At 46.2% G+C, this 17,775-nt stretch overlaps 1 protein-coding gene across 2 annotated transcripts in view; it reads left to right on the plus strand.

The window, feature by feature from the left end:
- The window catches only part of LOC135554056 (pleckstrin homology domain-containing family H member 3-like), a 45,293-nt gene that overhangs the window by 15,916 nt on the left and 11,602 nt on the right, over positions 1-17,775 (plus strand). For both annotated transcript variants that reach the window (XM_064986071.1, XM_064986072.1), the window contains exons 3-4: positions 9,878-9,972; positions 14,022-14,204. In XM_064986071.1, coding sequence (XP_064842143.1) covers positions 9,878-9,972; positions 14,022-14,204 — 278 coding nt within the window. The remainder of the gene's footprint in view (positions 1-9,877; positions 9,973-14,021; positions 14,205-17,775) is intronic.

A 17,775-nucleotide genomic window follows, 5' to 3' on the forward strand; every position in this document is an offset into this window, starting at 1 on the left:
TTCTGACCTCTGGAAAAACAACTCATGTGGTAATCATCAGATAAGTAACGATCTCAACATAACGAGATAACTATTTTTTTTAAATTCATATGGCCTCTCTGCACTTCTATGTATGTTCATGTGTCTTCCATCAATATGAAGCATAACAGAGATGTATATTGTCCACTCTGGTCAGAAATGAGGATGCCTTGTCAGCTGGATCTGATGCTCTATTTCCTTCCCTGTTGAGGGATTGTGAAAGTGAGCGGGAGCGTGAGATTGAAACTAGGCCACACAGAGAGGAGGCGAGAGAGCGAGAGCCCAGTGGTGGTGATAATCACGGATAAAATAGAATATTGAGCAGTCAGACTGTTTCATTTGTCAGCCTTCTCTTCCTCAGCCACACGAGACAACAAACACACACACATACACGCAAACGCACGCACGCATGACCGCCTCCCCTTTATTTGTATAGTGCTGTTACTCGCTGTTTATTGTCAATGCATAGTCACTTTCCCCAAACCTACATGTATGAATTACCTTTAACTAACATTGACTCGGTACTGGTACCCCCTGTATACAGCCTCTGTATTGTTGTTTTATTGGTACTTTTTTGTTGTTGTTTTACTTAGTAAATATTTTCTTAACTCTATTTCTTTAACTGCATGGTTGGTTAAGGGCTTGTAAGTAAGCGTTTCACTGTAAGGTTTACACCTGTTGTATTCGGCGCATGTGACAAATACAATTGTGTTTTATTTTTGATTTGATAAAAATTGTGTACAGTTAAATTGTCTATCAGACCTACAGTATAAGGGGCATGTGTATATTTGTATTCACCCAAAAGAGAATGATTAATTTCCATCTCCCTCAGTCCCCCTCTCTCTCTCTCTCTGGCACTCCCTCTCTCCTACTCTTTCTACTTCCGCCTCTCTCTCTTTCTTTGTTAGCTAGCTTCCCGTTTATGTGGGGCAAACAGATGGTTTTGCTTAGCGTGCTGGTGTTAGGCCTACAGGGGAAAGACCGGGGTGGAGAGGGGGAGAAAAAGAAAGAGAGAGGGAGAGATTTAGGGAGAGAGAGATATATGCCATCTGAGCTGCAGGACTTTTCCATGTGTTCCCTTACACTTCCGTAAACAAAGCATCACAGGGGTGTTGTTCCTTCTCTCACCACATTCCTGACATCTCAAACACAAAAACCTCCTCGGGACAACGCTGGAGAGGTGACTTACACGTCAGACCATAGATTGCATATTCACATCAACAGATCAATTGAAACGTTTGAATATTGAACAAAAACCTGAAACAGCAGGTTTATATGGGAGTGTCTTGTCTCTTCTCCCAGCTTCATCCCTCCCTGACTGTGTCATGGTCTCTCCAGGGGGGTGTAGTTTAGTGTTGGGGGGGGGGGGGGGGGGTTCTGTTGGTCTGCTCTCCCTCCTAGCCGTCTAATCCCTGTGTAAAATTGTTTCCTGGCCCCCCACAGGAAGTCAGCACTCAAGGCCCCTCCATCATGGCCTCAGCCGGGGCTTCTGGGAATACGGGGGCGGGGGGGACGAAGGAGGAGGGGGGCTACTGGACAGCTGTGGCACTTTGCCTCATCTGTCAGAGTGCCAACATGTGTCCCCAGCTGCACTACAGCTACACCCCCCACCCCCTCTACCATCCACCCACCCACCAACCCACCCAACTAGCACCCACACACCACCAGGGCTATCTCCCATGAAATGAAACCAGCAACCAACCTGGTCCACCAACCCCCCCCCCATCCCATCCGGCTATGGAAGCTTGTTTTGGATAGTTTGTTTACACCACTCATTCACAAGCCCCTCTTTTACTCAATTAGCAGAATTGAAGCATTACTTTGGGCCTGTGTGGGCAGCTGGGTGCAGATTTGCCTGTTAAAACCTCTAAAGTCTAAGCCTCTGGGGGGAGGGGGTTCTACTCAACTAACATATGGAATTGTTTTAAGATGGTCATACCATGGATCATTTAGCTATTTGATTTAGAATTTAAGGAGCCCTATAGGTACTGTATAATAAAAAATTAAAAAATATTTTTGAATTTGGCTACCACTAAAGAGGCGCATTGAATAACACATTCATAAATGGCAAAACAGACAGTCAAGGTTTTGAGATCTAAGAGATAAAAGAAAGCTCAGAAAATATATACAGTACCACTCAAAAGTTTGGGCACACCTACTCATTCAATGGTTATTTTTTTTAAATTATTATTATTTTCTACATTGTAGAATATTGAAGACATCAAAACTATGAAATAACACATATGGAATCATGTGGTAACCAAAAAAGTGTTAAACAAATCAAAATATATTTTATATTTGAGATTCCTCAAAGTAACCACCCTTTTCCTTAATGACAGCTTTGCACACTCTTGGCATTTTCTCAACCAGCTTAACCTATAATGTTTTTCCAACAGTAGGAGTTCCCACATATGCTGAGCACTTGTTGGCTGCTTTTCCTTCACTCTGCAGTCCAACTCATCCCAAACCATCTCAATTGGGTTGAGGTCGGGTGATTGTGGAGGCCAGGTCATCTGATGCAGCACTCCATCACTTTCCTTATTGGTCAAATAGCCCTTACACAGCCTGGAGGTGTGTTGGGTCATAGTCCTGTTGAAAAACAAATGATAGTCCCACTAAGAGCAAACCAGATCTGATGGTGTATCGCTGCAGAATGCTGTGGTACCCATGCTGGTTACGTGTGCCTTGAATTTTAAATAAATCACAGACAGTGTCACCAACAAAGCACACCCACACCACCACACCTCCTCCATGAAGCACAGAAGGGGAACCACACATGTGACAATCACCCGTTCACCTAATCTGCGTCTCAAAAAGACACCGTTTGGAACCAAAAATCACAAAATTGGACTCGTCAGACCAAAGGACAGATTTCCACCGGTCTAGTGTCCATTGCTCGTGTTTCTTGGCCCAAGCATGTCTCTCTTCCTATTGGTGTCCTTTAGTCGTGGTTTCTTTGTTGCAATTCAACCATGAAGATTCACGCAGTGTCCTCTGAACAGTCGATGTTAAGATGTGTCTGTTACTTGAACTCGGTGAGGCATTTATTTGGGCTGCAATTTCTGAGGCTGGTAACTCGAATTAACTTATCCTCTGCAGCAGAGGTAACTCTGGGTCCTTTTGCAGTCCTCATGAGATCCAGTTTCATAATAGTGCTTGATGTTTTTTGCGACTGCAACTGAAGAAACGTTCAAAGTACATACATTTTTCCAGATTGACTGACCTTCATGTCTTAAAGTAATGATGGACTGTCATTTCTCCTTGCTTATTTGAACTGTTCTTGCCATAATATAGATTTGGTATTTTACCAAATAGGGCTATCTTCTGTATACCACCCCTATCTTGTCACAACACAACTGATTGTCTCAAACGCATTAAAAAGGAAAGAAATTCCACAAATAAACTTTTAACAAGGCACACCTGTTAATTGAAATGCATTCCAGGTGACTACCTCATGAAGCTGGTTGAGAGAATGCCAAGATTTTGCAACGCTGTCATTAAGGTCAAGGGTGGCTACTTTGTAGAATCTCAAATATATTTTGATTTGTTTAACACTTTTTTGGTTACTACATGATTCTATATGTGTTATTTCATAGTGTTGATGTCTTCACTATTATTCTACAATGTCAAAATAAAGAAAAACCCTTGAATGAGTAGGTGTGTCCAAACTTTAGACTGCTACTGTATATATATATTTTTACATTTCACGTTTACATTTAACCCCTTTTTTTGTTGGCACAAAACTACCTCCATACTTCCATTCATTTAAAAAAAACTGTAACAGGTTACCTTCAGACAAGTCCCGTGACATTTGTGGGGGTCGTCGAGCTAAAACATTGTGCTAGTGAGAGTCTCGTCTTTCCATATAGTGGTTATATTAGTTAGTTGGACGCTACAGACGTTTTTGTGACAAGACCGATTTTCGGGATGTCTCCTGGTCTGACAAACACCGCTGTAGCTCTGCAACTTTTCACCGCCGACGTAGAAGGGCGACATAGGCGAATGTGGTATCTCTAGCTTCAACTGACAGCTGTAGTATGTTAATTAGATTGATGCATGGGTGCGTCAATTGACTCTTAAGGAATAATTAATAAAGGGAGCATGACGCAAAGCCTAGGCCCGTTGTCTCTCTGTCGTCTGAACAGTTTCTCTGCTGGTCTGGTTCTCGACATGCTTAGTGCTTCATCCTCTTGTTTGTACTTCTAACAGAAGTGTGTTGGACAGCCCCCTCTGGATCAGCTTACCAAAGTGTCATAGACTCACACCCACCCACACCCACACCCACTCACACCCAAACCTATAGCATATGGGCTTCAAAGTTAGAACAAGTCCCTGTGTCTTTCCATATGGTTTTGTCTTTGATATGACTTTTGGTGATGCCTGTGTCTACAGTAAGTCACAAAGGCAGATTGTGTGTTAGACGTTAGCTGAAGTCCTGTGGACCCAGATGGGCCCTCTGATTCGCTGAGGGCCCATTGAAGCTGAAGGTCAGGCTTGTTTGAACAGAGACAGAGTAAAAGGTCAACTGGAGGGTTTTAGCCCGGCCCTCCCTCTCCTTACTTTATCCTGTTTCCCTCCAAATGAGAACTTGTTCTCAACTAGCCTACCTGGTTAAATAAAGGTGAAATAAAATAAATAAATACATTTTCCCTCATTTCCCTCCACTCAAATCTTTCAAATGATCTTGAATCCTGTCTCCTGCTAGTTCTGAAACGTGTCATTTTTCACATGTGGTTTGGGTTATCCTCCCCTCCTCAGGGTTGTCATGTACATACCCGGGTTTCCGTTAGCCGGCAATTGCCGGCTTTTGGCTGTATGACATTTTTTTTTAAAGCAGATAAATACAATTTTGGCTGGCGAAATGAACCGGGAGAAAAAACAACGGTAGGAAGGCTATCAGCGAGTCACCCACCACTTTACAATGTGAGCTGGAGGCAGTATGCATTTTGAAAACGTACTTCATTGTTTGAAACCTGAGTGTTTTACTTCCTATTATTAGGTATGTCTTACCTTGCTTGAAAATCAGACCATAGAAAGGTGGAGGCAATTGTTTTCTAAAGACTTTATAGGCGGTGAAAGCATAAGCCTTTCATTTATTTCTACCAATCTGCTGGTCACTTATAATTTTCACATGATTTTCATGACATTGGTATTTGGATGGCACTGTTTCATATCAATAATAATGTTTTCGATTCTCAAAATATTTGCCCCGTGGATAATCGTAAAAATCCTAAATAAATGTAAGAAATATAAAATGTAAGATTCAACTATTGCGAGAGGACCAGCTTCTGCCACATGACATTGATACACACTGATAATTATCGGCTAAATAGCCTAAATGAGCGCATGGAACTCCGAGATGGCCAATGCAGCTGTTGGCCTATAAATTACTTACATTGTCAACAAAGTAAAAATACATAGAAACAGTAGAAAATATACTGCTCAAAATTCTGTTTCTTTCAATAACTGTAACTTCCCTACTCCGCCTGTCTGCCTCCCTTTACATCTGTCTTGACTTGCGCTGTCGCTTGTGAAGTGCAACATTGTATCAAATCAATCAACTGGATCTGGGCCCTAACTTGCAACATTGTATCTACTAGCCTATTCGGAACTGAGAGTCTAGGCACCAGTGAGCTCGGGACAGACAGCCGTTTTTACGCAAGGGAAAGGATAATTATTTTATGACGTTTCCACTGGATATATGGGATCATCAGATGATTGTATTTTGCTCTTTCACACCGAGGCTTGGTGATTATCGAGGGGGAGATTTTTTTGTGAGGAACTATTAGGCTGTCATTTGCAATGGGTGTTAAAACAACGGACTTCGTTGACTTACTGTGTGAGGCGAAGAAAAGATTACTGAGAAGATGAGCTTATTGGTGGTGAAGGTGATGACTAAGAGGCAGAAATCATACATCCCCAAATGGGCACTTGTGCGCAGCAGGCCAGGGAGGTTAATTCTCTGCGTGCTCAGACGTGCGAACTGCCTCAACATTAACAAGACCCATGCTTATCGCTCACACGGAGCACTCCAAACAAAAGACAATGGAAAAAAGGGGCAACTCGTAAATGATGGCTATGAAATAGAACCAACACGTGTTTCTCAACAGCATTTACACACCAAGAATGAGAACGCTAAATGACTGTAGGCCTAATTAGTAATACAATGCATTAACATACATTAATGTAACCAAATGACGGGGATTAACGGTTCATTTACTATTGGTGACATATGTAATGGGGAATTGATAACGATAAACATTTTTAGGGCAAACAATTCACAGGAAACAATGAAATGCGCGAGAATTAGTGGGAGACAGCGGAGTTGATTCTGGAGAGCTGAGAGCATGCATTCTGGAGAGAGGCTGCTTCTCCACACACCCCTCACCTTGTTCTTGTCTCAACATTTGAAATTATACTCAAGACACATTATGTTCACACGTATATTAGATGCTTTTCGCTGACAGCCGCAACACAATCAGCTTGGCCTTTTGCCACGCTCGCTGCCATTTCTCTCCCGTTCTCTTGGTTTTCATATCAACTTTCTCTCCTTGTCCAGAAGTCAAATGCACAATCCTAGTCATACAGTATTAGCAACCCCATCCTAGCTGTTGTATCTTTAGATTCACGCTCTTTGAATCTCTGTCATATAAACGCTTGTGTCAAGTGCGCTATTTAGAATGGCGTGTTCCCTTTTTTTCTCGCAAATTGCATTTTGGCAAATGTTTGAAAATGTCGTATCGGCTACTTCATTACAGGAGTTACATGTTCTGTTAAGAGGAATTACCATAAACTAAATGTGCTGTATTTTTTTGAGCACCGTGGGTGGACGCCCCTAGTGGGTTTACACACCCAATGCATATGTGTCTGGGAAATTTCTCAAATGGCTGGTAAATTAAAACGGGAAAACCCTGGTGCATACATAAAGTAAGTAGCCTGTAGCTTTAGGTAGGAACTTGACCCAATTCACGGCTAGAAGATATCTAGTTGAAGTTCTGCGAGGAACATCGCTAACATTGCTTTTGTACCCTTGAGCAAGGCCCAAACTATAGAGGTACCAGTCCAGGACAGGTTTGTACTGGTGCTCTCCAGAGTTTGTACATGCAGACGATAGCACAAAATGATCCTAGGCTTTGATATCAAGTCCTCCACATACCAACACGCTATCCCCTAGCTGCCTGCGTTGGGGTTTTCTATAGATCCAAATCCCCATCGGTGCATTGAGTTCTCAATTTAAATGACTGTTTAAAGGTCTGTCTGCATCTGTTTCTGCAGCAAGGGGTTATTCTTAGACTCAGACATTTCCGGATGTATTTTTCTGTATTTAGGAGAAGAGGGACATGCGACGATACACTGGAAAGGTCCCAGATGACGTTACTGTTTGAATGTTGTCGCCGCTGTTGGGCTTCGCTGCAGAGGTAGACTGGCTGTAGTAGAACAGGGCTCTGACCCTCTTTTTAACGCCCTCTGGTGTCTCTCTGACGTTTCCCCAGCCGAATCAGTCGTACACTCTGTAAGGGCCAATGCGGTATAGTGTTTCCCTGTGTGTCTGAGCATCAGCCTAAATTAGAGACTGATACACACACTTATTTTCCAACTACTGTACGGTTTGAAAACGGCAAACGTATTGACACAAGGGTAAACTAGTGGATGTTGGGATTGTGAGATACTTTGAGCAGGTGTCATGTATTGTAGATGAAGAGCCAGCTAAGTTGAGCAGGATAGGATATAGTCAGACTCATCGATTAGGTCTGACTTCCGTAGGGAATAACCTTCCACAGTCATCTGATCAATAATCACAGCCCAGAGAAACGCTATCTAAGACTGTACATGGAGGAGGGCCGCCTGCCAAAACTCATTTCCTGCCTGGTGTTTTCAGGGGAAGGAAGGAGGGTTTGTCCCTTCATACCTCACACGCTAGTTTGACGCAGGAAATAGAGAAAATAAACTAGAAATTAGATAAATATAATGAGCATAGATAAACCTTATAAACAACTTTAATGGTCTGGAAATGGGCCTTGGCCAGCGATAACAAGCTTGAGCTCTCAGTCGTCCACAACATTGCCTGGCCAAATGTCTGAAACTAATGTCACTTTGCAGTCCAAAGTCCTCACTACCACCATGACTGGTGGATTTTCTTTTTACAAGACTTCTTTGACCGTGGCCGTTGAGAAAGAGAGAGAGAGAGAGGAGAGAGAGCATTTCACAACAATTTCCCCATAATTCCCAGATGCTTTTGATGTTTGTTATGGGTTTCGATTAGCTGACAACAGTGTAACCCTTTGAACTCTCTCTCTGGCCTGCGACTGCCTGGCTGGCTTTGAGTCAGTCCTCTCTCTCTCTCTCTCTCTGGCCTGCGACTGCCTGGCTGGCTGGCTTTGAGTCAGTCCTCTCTCTCTCTCTGGCCTGTGACTGCCTGGCTGGCTGGCTTTGAGTCAGTCCTCTCTCTCTCTCTGGCCTGCGACTGCCTGGCTGGCTTTGAGTCAGTCCTCTCTCTCTCTTTCTGGCCTGCGACTGCCTGGCTGGCTGGCTTTGAGTCAGTCCTCTCTCTCTCTGGCCTGCGACTGCCTGGCTGGCTTTGAGTCAGTCCTCTCTCTCTCTGGCCTGCGACTGCTTGGCTGGCTGGCTGGCTTTGAGTCAGTCCTCTCTCTCTCTCTCTGGCCTGCGACTGCCTGGCTGGCTGGCTTTGAGTCAGTCCTCTCTCTCTCTCTCTGGCCTGCGACTGCCTGGCTGGCTGGCTTTGAGTGAGTCTTCTCTCTCTTTCTGGCCTGCGACTGCCTGGCTGGCTGGCTTTGAGTCAGTCCTCTCTCTCTCTCTGGCCTGTGACTGCAAGGCTGGCTGGCTTTGAGTCAGTCCTCTCTCTCTCTCTGGCCTGCGACTGCCTGTCTGGCTGGCTTTGAGTCAGTCCTCTCTCTCTCTCTCTGGCCTGCGAATGCCAGGCTGGCTGGCTTTGAGTCAGTCCTCTCTCTCTCTCTGGCCTGCGACTGCCAGGCTGGCTGGCTTTGAGTCAGTCCTCTCTCTCTCTCTGGCCTGCGACTGCCTGGCTGGCTGGCTTTGAGTCAGTCCTCTCTCTCTCTCTGGCCTGCGACTGCCAGGCTGGCTGGCTTTGAGTCAGTCCTCTCTCTCTCTCTGGCCTGCGACTGCCAGGCTGGCTGGCTTTGAGTCAGTCCTCTCTCTCTCTGGCCTGCGACTGCCTGGCTGGCTGGCTTTGAGTCAGTCCTCTCTCTCTCTGGCCTGCGACTGCCAGGCTGGCTGGCTTTGAGTCAGTCCTCTCTCTCTCTCTGGCCTGCGACTGCCTGGCTGGCTGGCTTTGAGTCAGTCCTCTCTCTCTCTCTGGCCTGCGACTGCCTGGCTGGCTGGCTTTGAGTCAGTCCTCTCTCTCTCTCTGGCCTGCGACTGCCTGGCTGGCTGGCTTTGAGTCAGTCCTCTCTCTCTCTCTGGCCTGCGACTGCCTGGCTGGCTGGCTTTGAGTCAGTCCTCTCTCTCTCTCTGGCCTGCGACTGCCTGGCTGGCTGGCTTTGAGTCAGTCCGGCGTCGCTCTGTCACGTTTTATTTTCAGTCCTCCGCTTCCCTCCACTCCGCTGTGCCCGCCAAAACAATTAAAGAGAGACGAGCTGTCCACAGTGGCGTGGAATGCATGCAGCTGGGGAGGGGAGGGGTGGCGGGAACGATATTCACAGCACTTCGACTTGTCCCCCTCTCCGCTCTCACTTAGGGTGTCAGAGGGGCTTAGGGTGGGCAGAGGTTGTGTGGGGTTACCCTCCTCCCCTCGACTCAGAGCCAATAGGGTGTGGGGGGGGGGCCTTGACTGTGGGAGTGTATGATGCTGTTATTTACCACCTCTCTCTGTCTCACCCAGACACAGTCTGTCAGAGGTTCCTGATGAGATGAAGAGTCTGATCATAGAGAAGAGCAAGATGGGCCTTGAAGAAGACCCCGAGCTGCTGGTCAAAGGTGAGCCTGCCTGGTTGACACACCCCTACACCATCCCTCTATTCTCTCTCTCTCTCTCTGCTTTCTCTCTGTGTGGCTGTTGTGTCCCAGCTCCAGTGATTTGCATGTACAGTAATAACAGTCTGTGGGATGATGACGTTCACTCGTCCGAGAGCGTTAGCCGAGCTTGAGCTCCGTGCATGTTTGCTGTGTTATCACTGAATAAGTAGGCCATACTGTACTACTGTACTGTACACTTCACGGTCCACGGCTAAGCTCTCTCTCACACACACACACACACACACACACACACACACACACACACACACACACACACACACACACACACACACACACACACACCCTTCCCCCAGTAATCATGTAATGATGGCCATCAGCGGCATTAAGAGCCTTGCGAGCCTGACGCATTTTGAGGAGTGATCTCACAGGCTATTCATGTGTGCTTTTCCTGCTGCCGAAACGGTTGCAGTAAAATGCCAGCGCTTGGATAAGTTACGTCCTCTTTGGGATGGCGGCAGCCTGATCGGCTAATTCGGACAGCAGTTACCATGCAGCACCCCTGGCCGACTGGCTGGCTGCACCCCTCCTCCCTCTGTTCCGATGTCTGAGACCGGGCAGAGGGGCAGGCGATGGGGTTAGGGGGGGGGGGTGCATTCCTTCCCAATCGGAGGACGGATACTTCCCCTGGGCCCCTGGGGTGGCTGTGTGCCTTGGCATTTCTTCTCTTCAGTTGGACCGTCTTCCCCACCAACCACCACCATCTCCAGCACCACTGACGCTCCAGGACATGTGAAGGCCTTGCTCTGTTCATGCCCTTGTTGTGTGCAGGGATATATTTTTAAATGTCCTGGAGGTAGGGTGTCCCTAGCTGTTTGGTGTGGTGTTCAATGGGACATCCTCAGGCAACTGGGTCGCCTCGCTGTCGCCTCGCTGATGATGTAGCGAAGGAGTGAGAAACTCCTAGACAGAATGCAGTAACGAGCATAAATTACATCCCTCTGTTTGTTCATGCGCAGTAAAACTGAACAATTCTAGCTCCATATCACTTAAGAGTGGCCAGTACTCCAGTCATTTGGAAAGGGATTCAGTCTACTCAATTGCAATAGTTTCCCTTTCTGTTTGGATCTCTGTCTAATTCAGTTCAGCCCATAATCCTTAGTGTTGAAGCTCATTAACGCTCTGCGTCGTTATGGATGACGGTTTGTTATCAGATGCTTTTTAATCTCCCCCAAATCTCCAGAACAAACAGAAGGTACACACAGAGATAGAAGGACAGAGCAAAACCAGAGGGAGACCGACTCCAGTGTTTGCTCAATTTGTGTTTCAGGGGGCAGGGCCAGCATTAGGGGTCTGGGGTCACAAATGAAACAAATTAAGGGCGAGCCGTGGCCCCCGGGGGACGCATTAGCAGGCCAGCGAGATGGGATCCAGATGGAGGACCGCAGGGGGGAGGGGAAGGGTATGCAGGGGGTCCTGACCGGGACTCTTGTTTCACCCTTTCTCTCTCAATGTCTCTCTCTCTCTCCCCCTCACTGCCTTTCCTTCTCTTTCTCTACTTTTCTCACTCCCTTTCTTCCGCTCGCTCTCTCTCTCTCTCTCTTTCTTTCTCTCTGTCCTTCTTCTCTCCCTCCGAAGTCGGCCGTCTCTCTATCTCACTGTCTCAGAAAGAGCAGCTGCAGGACATCCTGTGTGACTGACAGAGGACATGCCTCCCAGGTCTCCGTTAACCAGTCCACCCACACCCCTCCATCCCTCTACCCCCTACCCAATCATCCACCCCACCCAATCCCGTCCTGTCTTACCTCATAGTTTTTTATTTACCCATTTCATGTTGGTTTTTATGCTCCTGCTCCTTTACGCCACATGAAGTACATGGGGACTGTATTGGGTGGGTTCATAGTGTGTTCCAGGCTGCCACTAGGGAAGGGGAAACATAATGAGACGTGTGTAGACTCCCACTTCGACTTCCCCCCTCCAGGTCTATGGGTTGTAACATGGGGGATGGTAGCAATGGGGGCTCTGCATGTAGGGAAAAGCACTTTACGGCAGGAAAAAGGGGAGCTGGTGCGGAGGGGGGGGCGATGAAAGAGGGAGAGCCTGAGCGAAGAGAAGAGAGCTGTAGGGAAAGCGAGGGAGAGCTGACAGGTGGCATGCAGCTTGCTAACCACAGAGGAAGCTGCTCGGTCGTCAGAGCTGTTCTAAGAAGTTAGCCCAATGAACATGGCACTGCTGTTCCCATAAACACACGCACACACACACTCAACAGATGGCACAGCCACATAACCCGCCCTCACCATAGCGCCCTGCTCCAGCTTTGGGCCAGGTGACCAGCCAGGGCCCGCTGCCAGCCTATCCATCAGCCCTCACTTTGAACTCTGACTGCTCTCTCTCGTTTTACCCCTCCCTCTCACCGCCACCCCTATCCATCACTTGCACCCTCTTCCTCTCTCTCTCCGGGCATCCCCTGGCCAGAGCTTGGCCAACCCCAGTTTATTTACCCTCAGCTCTATGAGATTAAATATTTAGAGGGAACAGTTTGCACACACAGGTTGTGTCCCAAATGGCACCCTATTCTCTATATAGTGCACTACTTTTGACCGGAGCCCAATGGTCCCTGGTCAAAGGTAGTGTGCCGTTTGGGGGACACTCTATGGGGTGCTGCATGCCTGGTGTTTGGTAACACTACAACCACTTTCCCCTCTGGACACGGGTAGTACACTATATATACAAAAGTATGTGGACACCCCTTCAAATTAGTATATTCGGCTATTTGAGCCACACCCGTTGCTGACAGGTGTATCAAATTGAGCACACAGCCATGCGATCTCCATAGACAACCATTGGCAGTAGAATGGCCTCACTGAAGAGCTCAATGACTTTCAACATGGAACCGTCATAGGATGCCACTCTTCCAACAAGTCAGGTCATCAAATTTCTGCCCTGCTAGAGCTTCCCCGGTCAACTGTAGGTGCTGTTATTGTGAAGTGGAAACGTCTAGGTGCAACAACGGCTCAGCCGCAAAGTGGTACAGAGCCCTGACCTTTGGGATGAATTGGAACACCGGTTGTGAGCCAGGCCTAATTGCCCAACATCAGTACCTGACCTCACTAATGCTTTTGTGGCTGAATGGAAGCAATTCCCAGTAGCAATGTTGCAACATCTAGTGGAAAGTCTTCCCAGGAGAGTGTAGGCTGTTATAGCAGCAAAGGGGGGAGCAACTCCATATTAATGCCCATGGTTTTGGTACAAGATGTTCGACGTTCCACATACTTTTGGCCATGTAGTGTACATCCCCTTCATGTAAAGCTGGACACTGCAGCCCAGGATCCTGTTCAGTAGAGACCAAACACAAATAGTTATGAAATGGAAAATGACCCATTTTTATTGGACAAATTCAGGTCAGTTTCAAAACATTTTGTCTCGTTCTGTGCCTACTGAACACCACCCAGTTCTGAGGGCCATGGTTATGTGAGGGGGGTGGAATGGTGAATGGAGCCAGGAGAATGTATCTCCCTCCCTCCCTCCCTGGGCGTTAATGACTGATCAGTCCACCAGTTCTCTTCCTGCTACTCCACCATCAGCAACTCTTCTCCAACCTCCCGTTTTCTTCTTTGTGTGTTTTTTTTACAGCTGTAATTATCCTGGTGGCAGGCAGACAGGCCTTAATGTCTGACGATACCATTAGCTGCCGTTATTTTTAACCTGTTCTGCACGTTGCAGACATATTTTATGTCTGATGGGTTCAACCTCTTAGTGATTATGTTCAGCCCAAACTAATTAACCCTTCCATTCAACCAAATAAGACGCACGCACACACACACAGACGCACACACTCACAAACACACACACACACACACAGAGGCACATGCGCGAAAACACACACACACATACACTATCATGTGCATATATTTTTTGGAGGAGGCTGCCTTTTTGATAACATGCACTGCTTTGCTTCATCTTGGCCAGGTTGTAAATGAGAACTTGTTCTCAGCTGGCCTACCTGGTTAAATAAAGGTGAAATCACACACATTGATTGTGCGTGTGTGTAGGCTGGCTGTTCCGGGAGGTGCGTGGAAGCTGGATCAAGCAGCGTTGCTACTGGTTTGTCCTGAGCCAGGACTCCTTAGACTACTACAGCAGCTCAGAGAGAGGAGCCCGCAGACTGGGAACACTGGTGCTCACCAACCTCTGCTCTGTCATCTGGCCAGACAAACAGACCTTCAAGGAGACGGGTGAGTGATGGCATGTATAGACACACACACACACTCTCTCTGTCTCTCACTGTCTCTCTCTCTCTTATTTATTTATATATATATATACACACACACACTCCTTCCCAAATTCCCTGTGTGGATAACTAAGCCCCACATAGTAAGTTCCGTATTGGTTCAATGATCAAATATTGGTCTCAAAGCGGTCATAATGTGAGGCTTTCCGGTCTCCTCTCAGTTCCTGTAAGCCCAGTACACCCAGAGGAAGTCTGGAAAACCCAGTCCACTTTTCTCTCAACAACTTGGGTTTGTCTGGAACCATCTGAGTCATCAGCACCAGAATGACCCTTTACCATTTAACACCCTGAATGACAGGAATCGGAAAGGAAATACAGGTGAAATGCTATTGTTGTGTGAAGAGAGAGAGAGGGGGGGGTGTGACTCGGACTAGGAGTTCTTCTATTACTCGCCCACGACACACACAAGCACACAAGGCCCTCTGTGTCTGTATGGAGGGGATTGTACCATCGCCTGCTGACTTTAGACAACCACTTAAAACCCCCAGGAGAAATAATACCTAACCCAAACATTCCCCTAAATCTGCTCTGGGACTTTCCTGCAGAGAAGTGTGTACCTTGTTTTGCTTTTTTGTCTGTTTGTCCTGCCCTTAGTGTAAGTACAGCTCACTGGTGGCTGTGTGTTCTGTCTGTGTTCCTCTATGAGTAAGTCTGTCCCCACAGAGGAGTCCCTCTTATCACCTTACCATACACTACAATACTAGACCCCTTTTAGGGCCAGTATCTCCTTACCATACAATACAATACTAGACCCCTTTTAGGGCCAGTATCTCCTTACCATACAATACAATACTAGACCCCTTTTAGGGCCAGTATCTCCTTACCATACAATACAATACTAGACCCCTTTTAGGACCAGTATCTCCTTACTATACAATACAATACTAGACCCCTTTTAGGGCCAGTATCTCCTTACCATACAATACAATACTAGACCCCTTTTAGGGCCAGTATCTCCTTACCATACAATACAATACTAGACCCCTTTTAGGGCCAGTATCTCCTTACCATACAATACAATACTAGACCCCTTTTAGGGCCAGTATCTCCTTACTATACAATACAATACTAGACCCCTTTTAGGGCCAGTATCTCCTTACCATACAATACAATACTAGACCCCTTTTAGGGCCAGTATCTCCTTACCATACAATACAATACTAGACCCCTTTTAGGGCCAGTATCTCCTTACCATACAATACAATACTAGACCCCTTTTAGGACCAGTATCTCCTTACTATACAATACAATACTAGACCCCTTTCAGGGCCAGTATCTCCTTACCATACAATACAATACTAGACCCCTTTTAGGGCCAGTATCTCCTTACCATACAATACAATACTAGACCCCTTTTAGGGCCAGTATCTCCTTACCATACAATACAATACTAGACCCCTTTTAGGGCCAGTATCTCCTTACCATACAATACAATACTAGACCCCTTTTAGGACCAGTATCTCCTTACTATACAATACAATACTAGACCCCTTTTAGGGCCAGTATCTCCTTACCATACAATACAATACTAGACCCCTTTTAGGGCCATCATCACCTTACCATACAATACAATACTAGACCCCTTTTAGGGCCAGTATCTCCTTACTATACAATACAATACTAGACCCCTTTTAGGGCCAGTATCTCCTTACCATACAATACAATACTAGACCCCTTTTAGGGCCAGTATCTCCTTACCATACAATACAATACTAGACCCCTTTTAGGGCCAGTATCTCCTTACTATACAATACAATACTAGACCCCTTTTAGGGCCAGTATCTCCTTACCATACAATACAATACTAGACCCCTTTTAGGGCCAGTATCTCCTTACCATACAATACAATACTAGACCCCTTTTAGGGCCAGTATCTCCTTACTATACAATACAATACTAGACCCCTTTTAGGGCCAGTATCTCCTTACCATACAATACAATACTAGACCCCTTTTAGGGCCAGTATCTCCTTACCATACAATACAATACTAGACCCCTTTTAGGGCCAGTATCTCCTTACTATACAATACAATACTAGACCCCTTTTAGGGCCAGTATCTCCTTACCATACAATACAATACTAGACCCCTTTTAGGGCCAGTATCTCCTTACCATACAATACAATACTAGACCCCTTTTAGGGCCAGTATCTCCTTACCATACAATACAATACTAGACCCCTTTTAGGACCAGTATCTCCTTACCATACAATACAATACTAGACCCCTTTTAGGGCCAGTATCTCCTTACTATACAATACAATACTAGACCCCTTTTAGGGCCAGTATCTCCTTACTATACAATACAATACTAGACCCCTTTTAGGGCCAGTATCTCCTTACTATACAATACAATACTAGACCCCTTTTAGGGCCAGTATCTCCTTACCATACAATACAATACTAGACCCCTTTTAGGACCAGTATCTCCTTACTATACAATACAATACTAGACCCCTTTAAGGGCCAGTATCTCCTTACTATACAATACAATACTAGACCCCTTTTAGGGCCAGTATCTCCTTACTATACAATACAATACTAGACCCCTTTTAGGGCCAGTATCTCCTTACCATACAATACAATACTAGACCCCTTTTAGGGCCAGTATCTCCTTACTATACAATACAATACTAGACCCCTTTTAGGGCCAGTATCTCCTTACCATACAATACAATACTAGACCCCTTTTAGGGCCAGTATCTCCTTACCATACAATACAATACTAGACCCCTTTTAGGGCTAGTATCTCCTTACCATACAATACAATACTAGACCCCTTTTAGGACCAGTATCTCCTTACTATACAATACAATACTAGACCCCTTTTAGGACCAGTATCTCCTTACTATACAATACAATACTAGACCCCTTTTAGGGCCAGTATCTCCTTACCATACAATACAATACTAGACCCCTTTTAGGCCCAGTATCTCCTTCCACCTCTCTATCTCCCACTTGTGAAATAGCAGTGAATGGGGTCACACACACACACACACACACACACACACACACACACTTTAGCCTCACTTGGCTTTTGAACTTGACCAATCTAAACAAAGAAAAATCAGTATGCCAAGTCACGTAGCTAGCAGGAGATCACATGGTAACAAACTCAGGGTATGATTGGCCCGGGGGTCCACACTGCCTGTAGCGTGTCCAGTACAGTTACTACTTCCTGTGCACATGGAGGAGAGAGGGCTTTCTCAGTTCTTACAGGACGTTAGGCCAGGTGCTGTGCCAGGAGAGGACACACTTCTGTCCTGACTTGGTTGTAGTCGTTGTGTTTCGGTTGGGCTTAGTGGCTAATAAAGTTGGGAGCCCCTCTCGGGGTGACCGCTGACCTCTGTGAAACCCAGAGAGGAAGTGAGGAAGCAGGAGTCACACCAGATATGTGGAGTGTCCCATGTTCAGACCACATGAGAGGGAGAGTGGAGCAGGCTTCCTTATTTTCTGAAACCAAAGTTACTACATAAGTATAGGCCTTGGATTCTGCTCTCTATATCTATATTGTTC

Source organism: Oncorhynchus masou, chromosome 14 (genome assembly GCF_036934945.1).
Source record: "Oncorhynchus masou masou isolate Uvic2021 chromosome 14, UVic_Omas_1.1, whole genome shotgun sequence".
Taxonomy (NCBI): domain Eukaryota; kingdom Metazoa; phylum Chordata; class Actinopteri; order Salmoniformes; family Salmonidae; genus Oncorhynchus; species Oncorhynchus masou.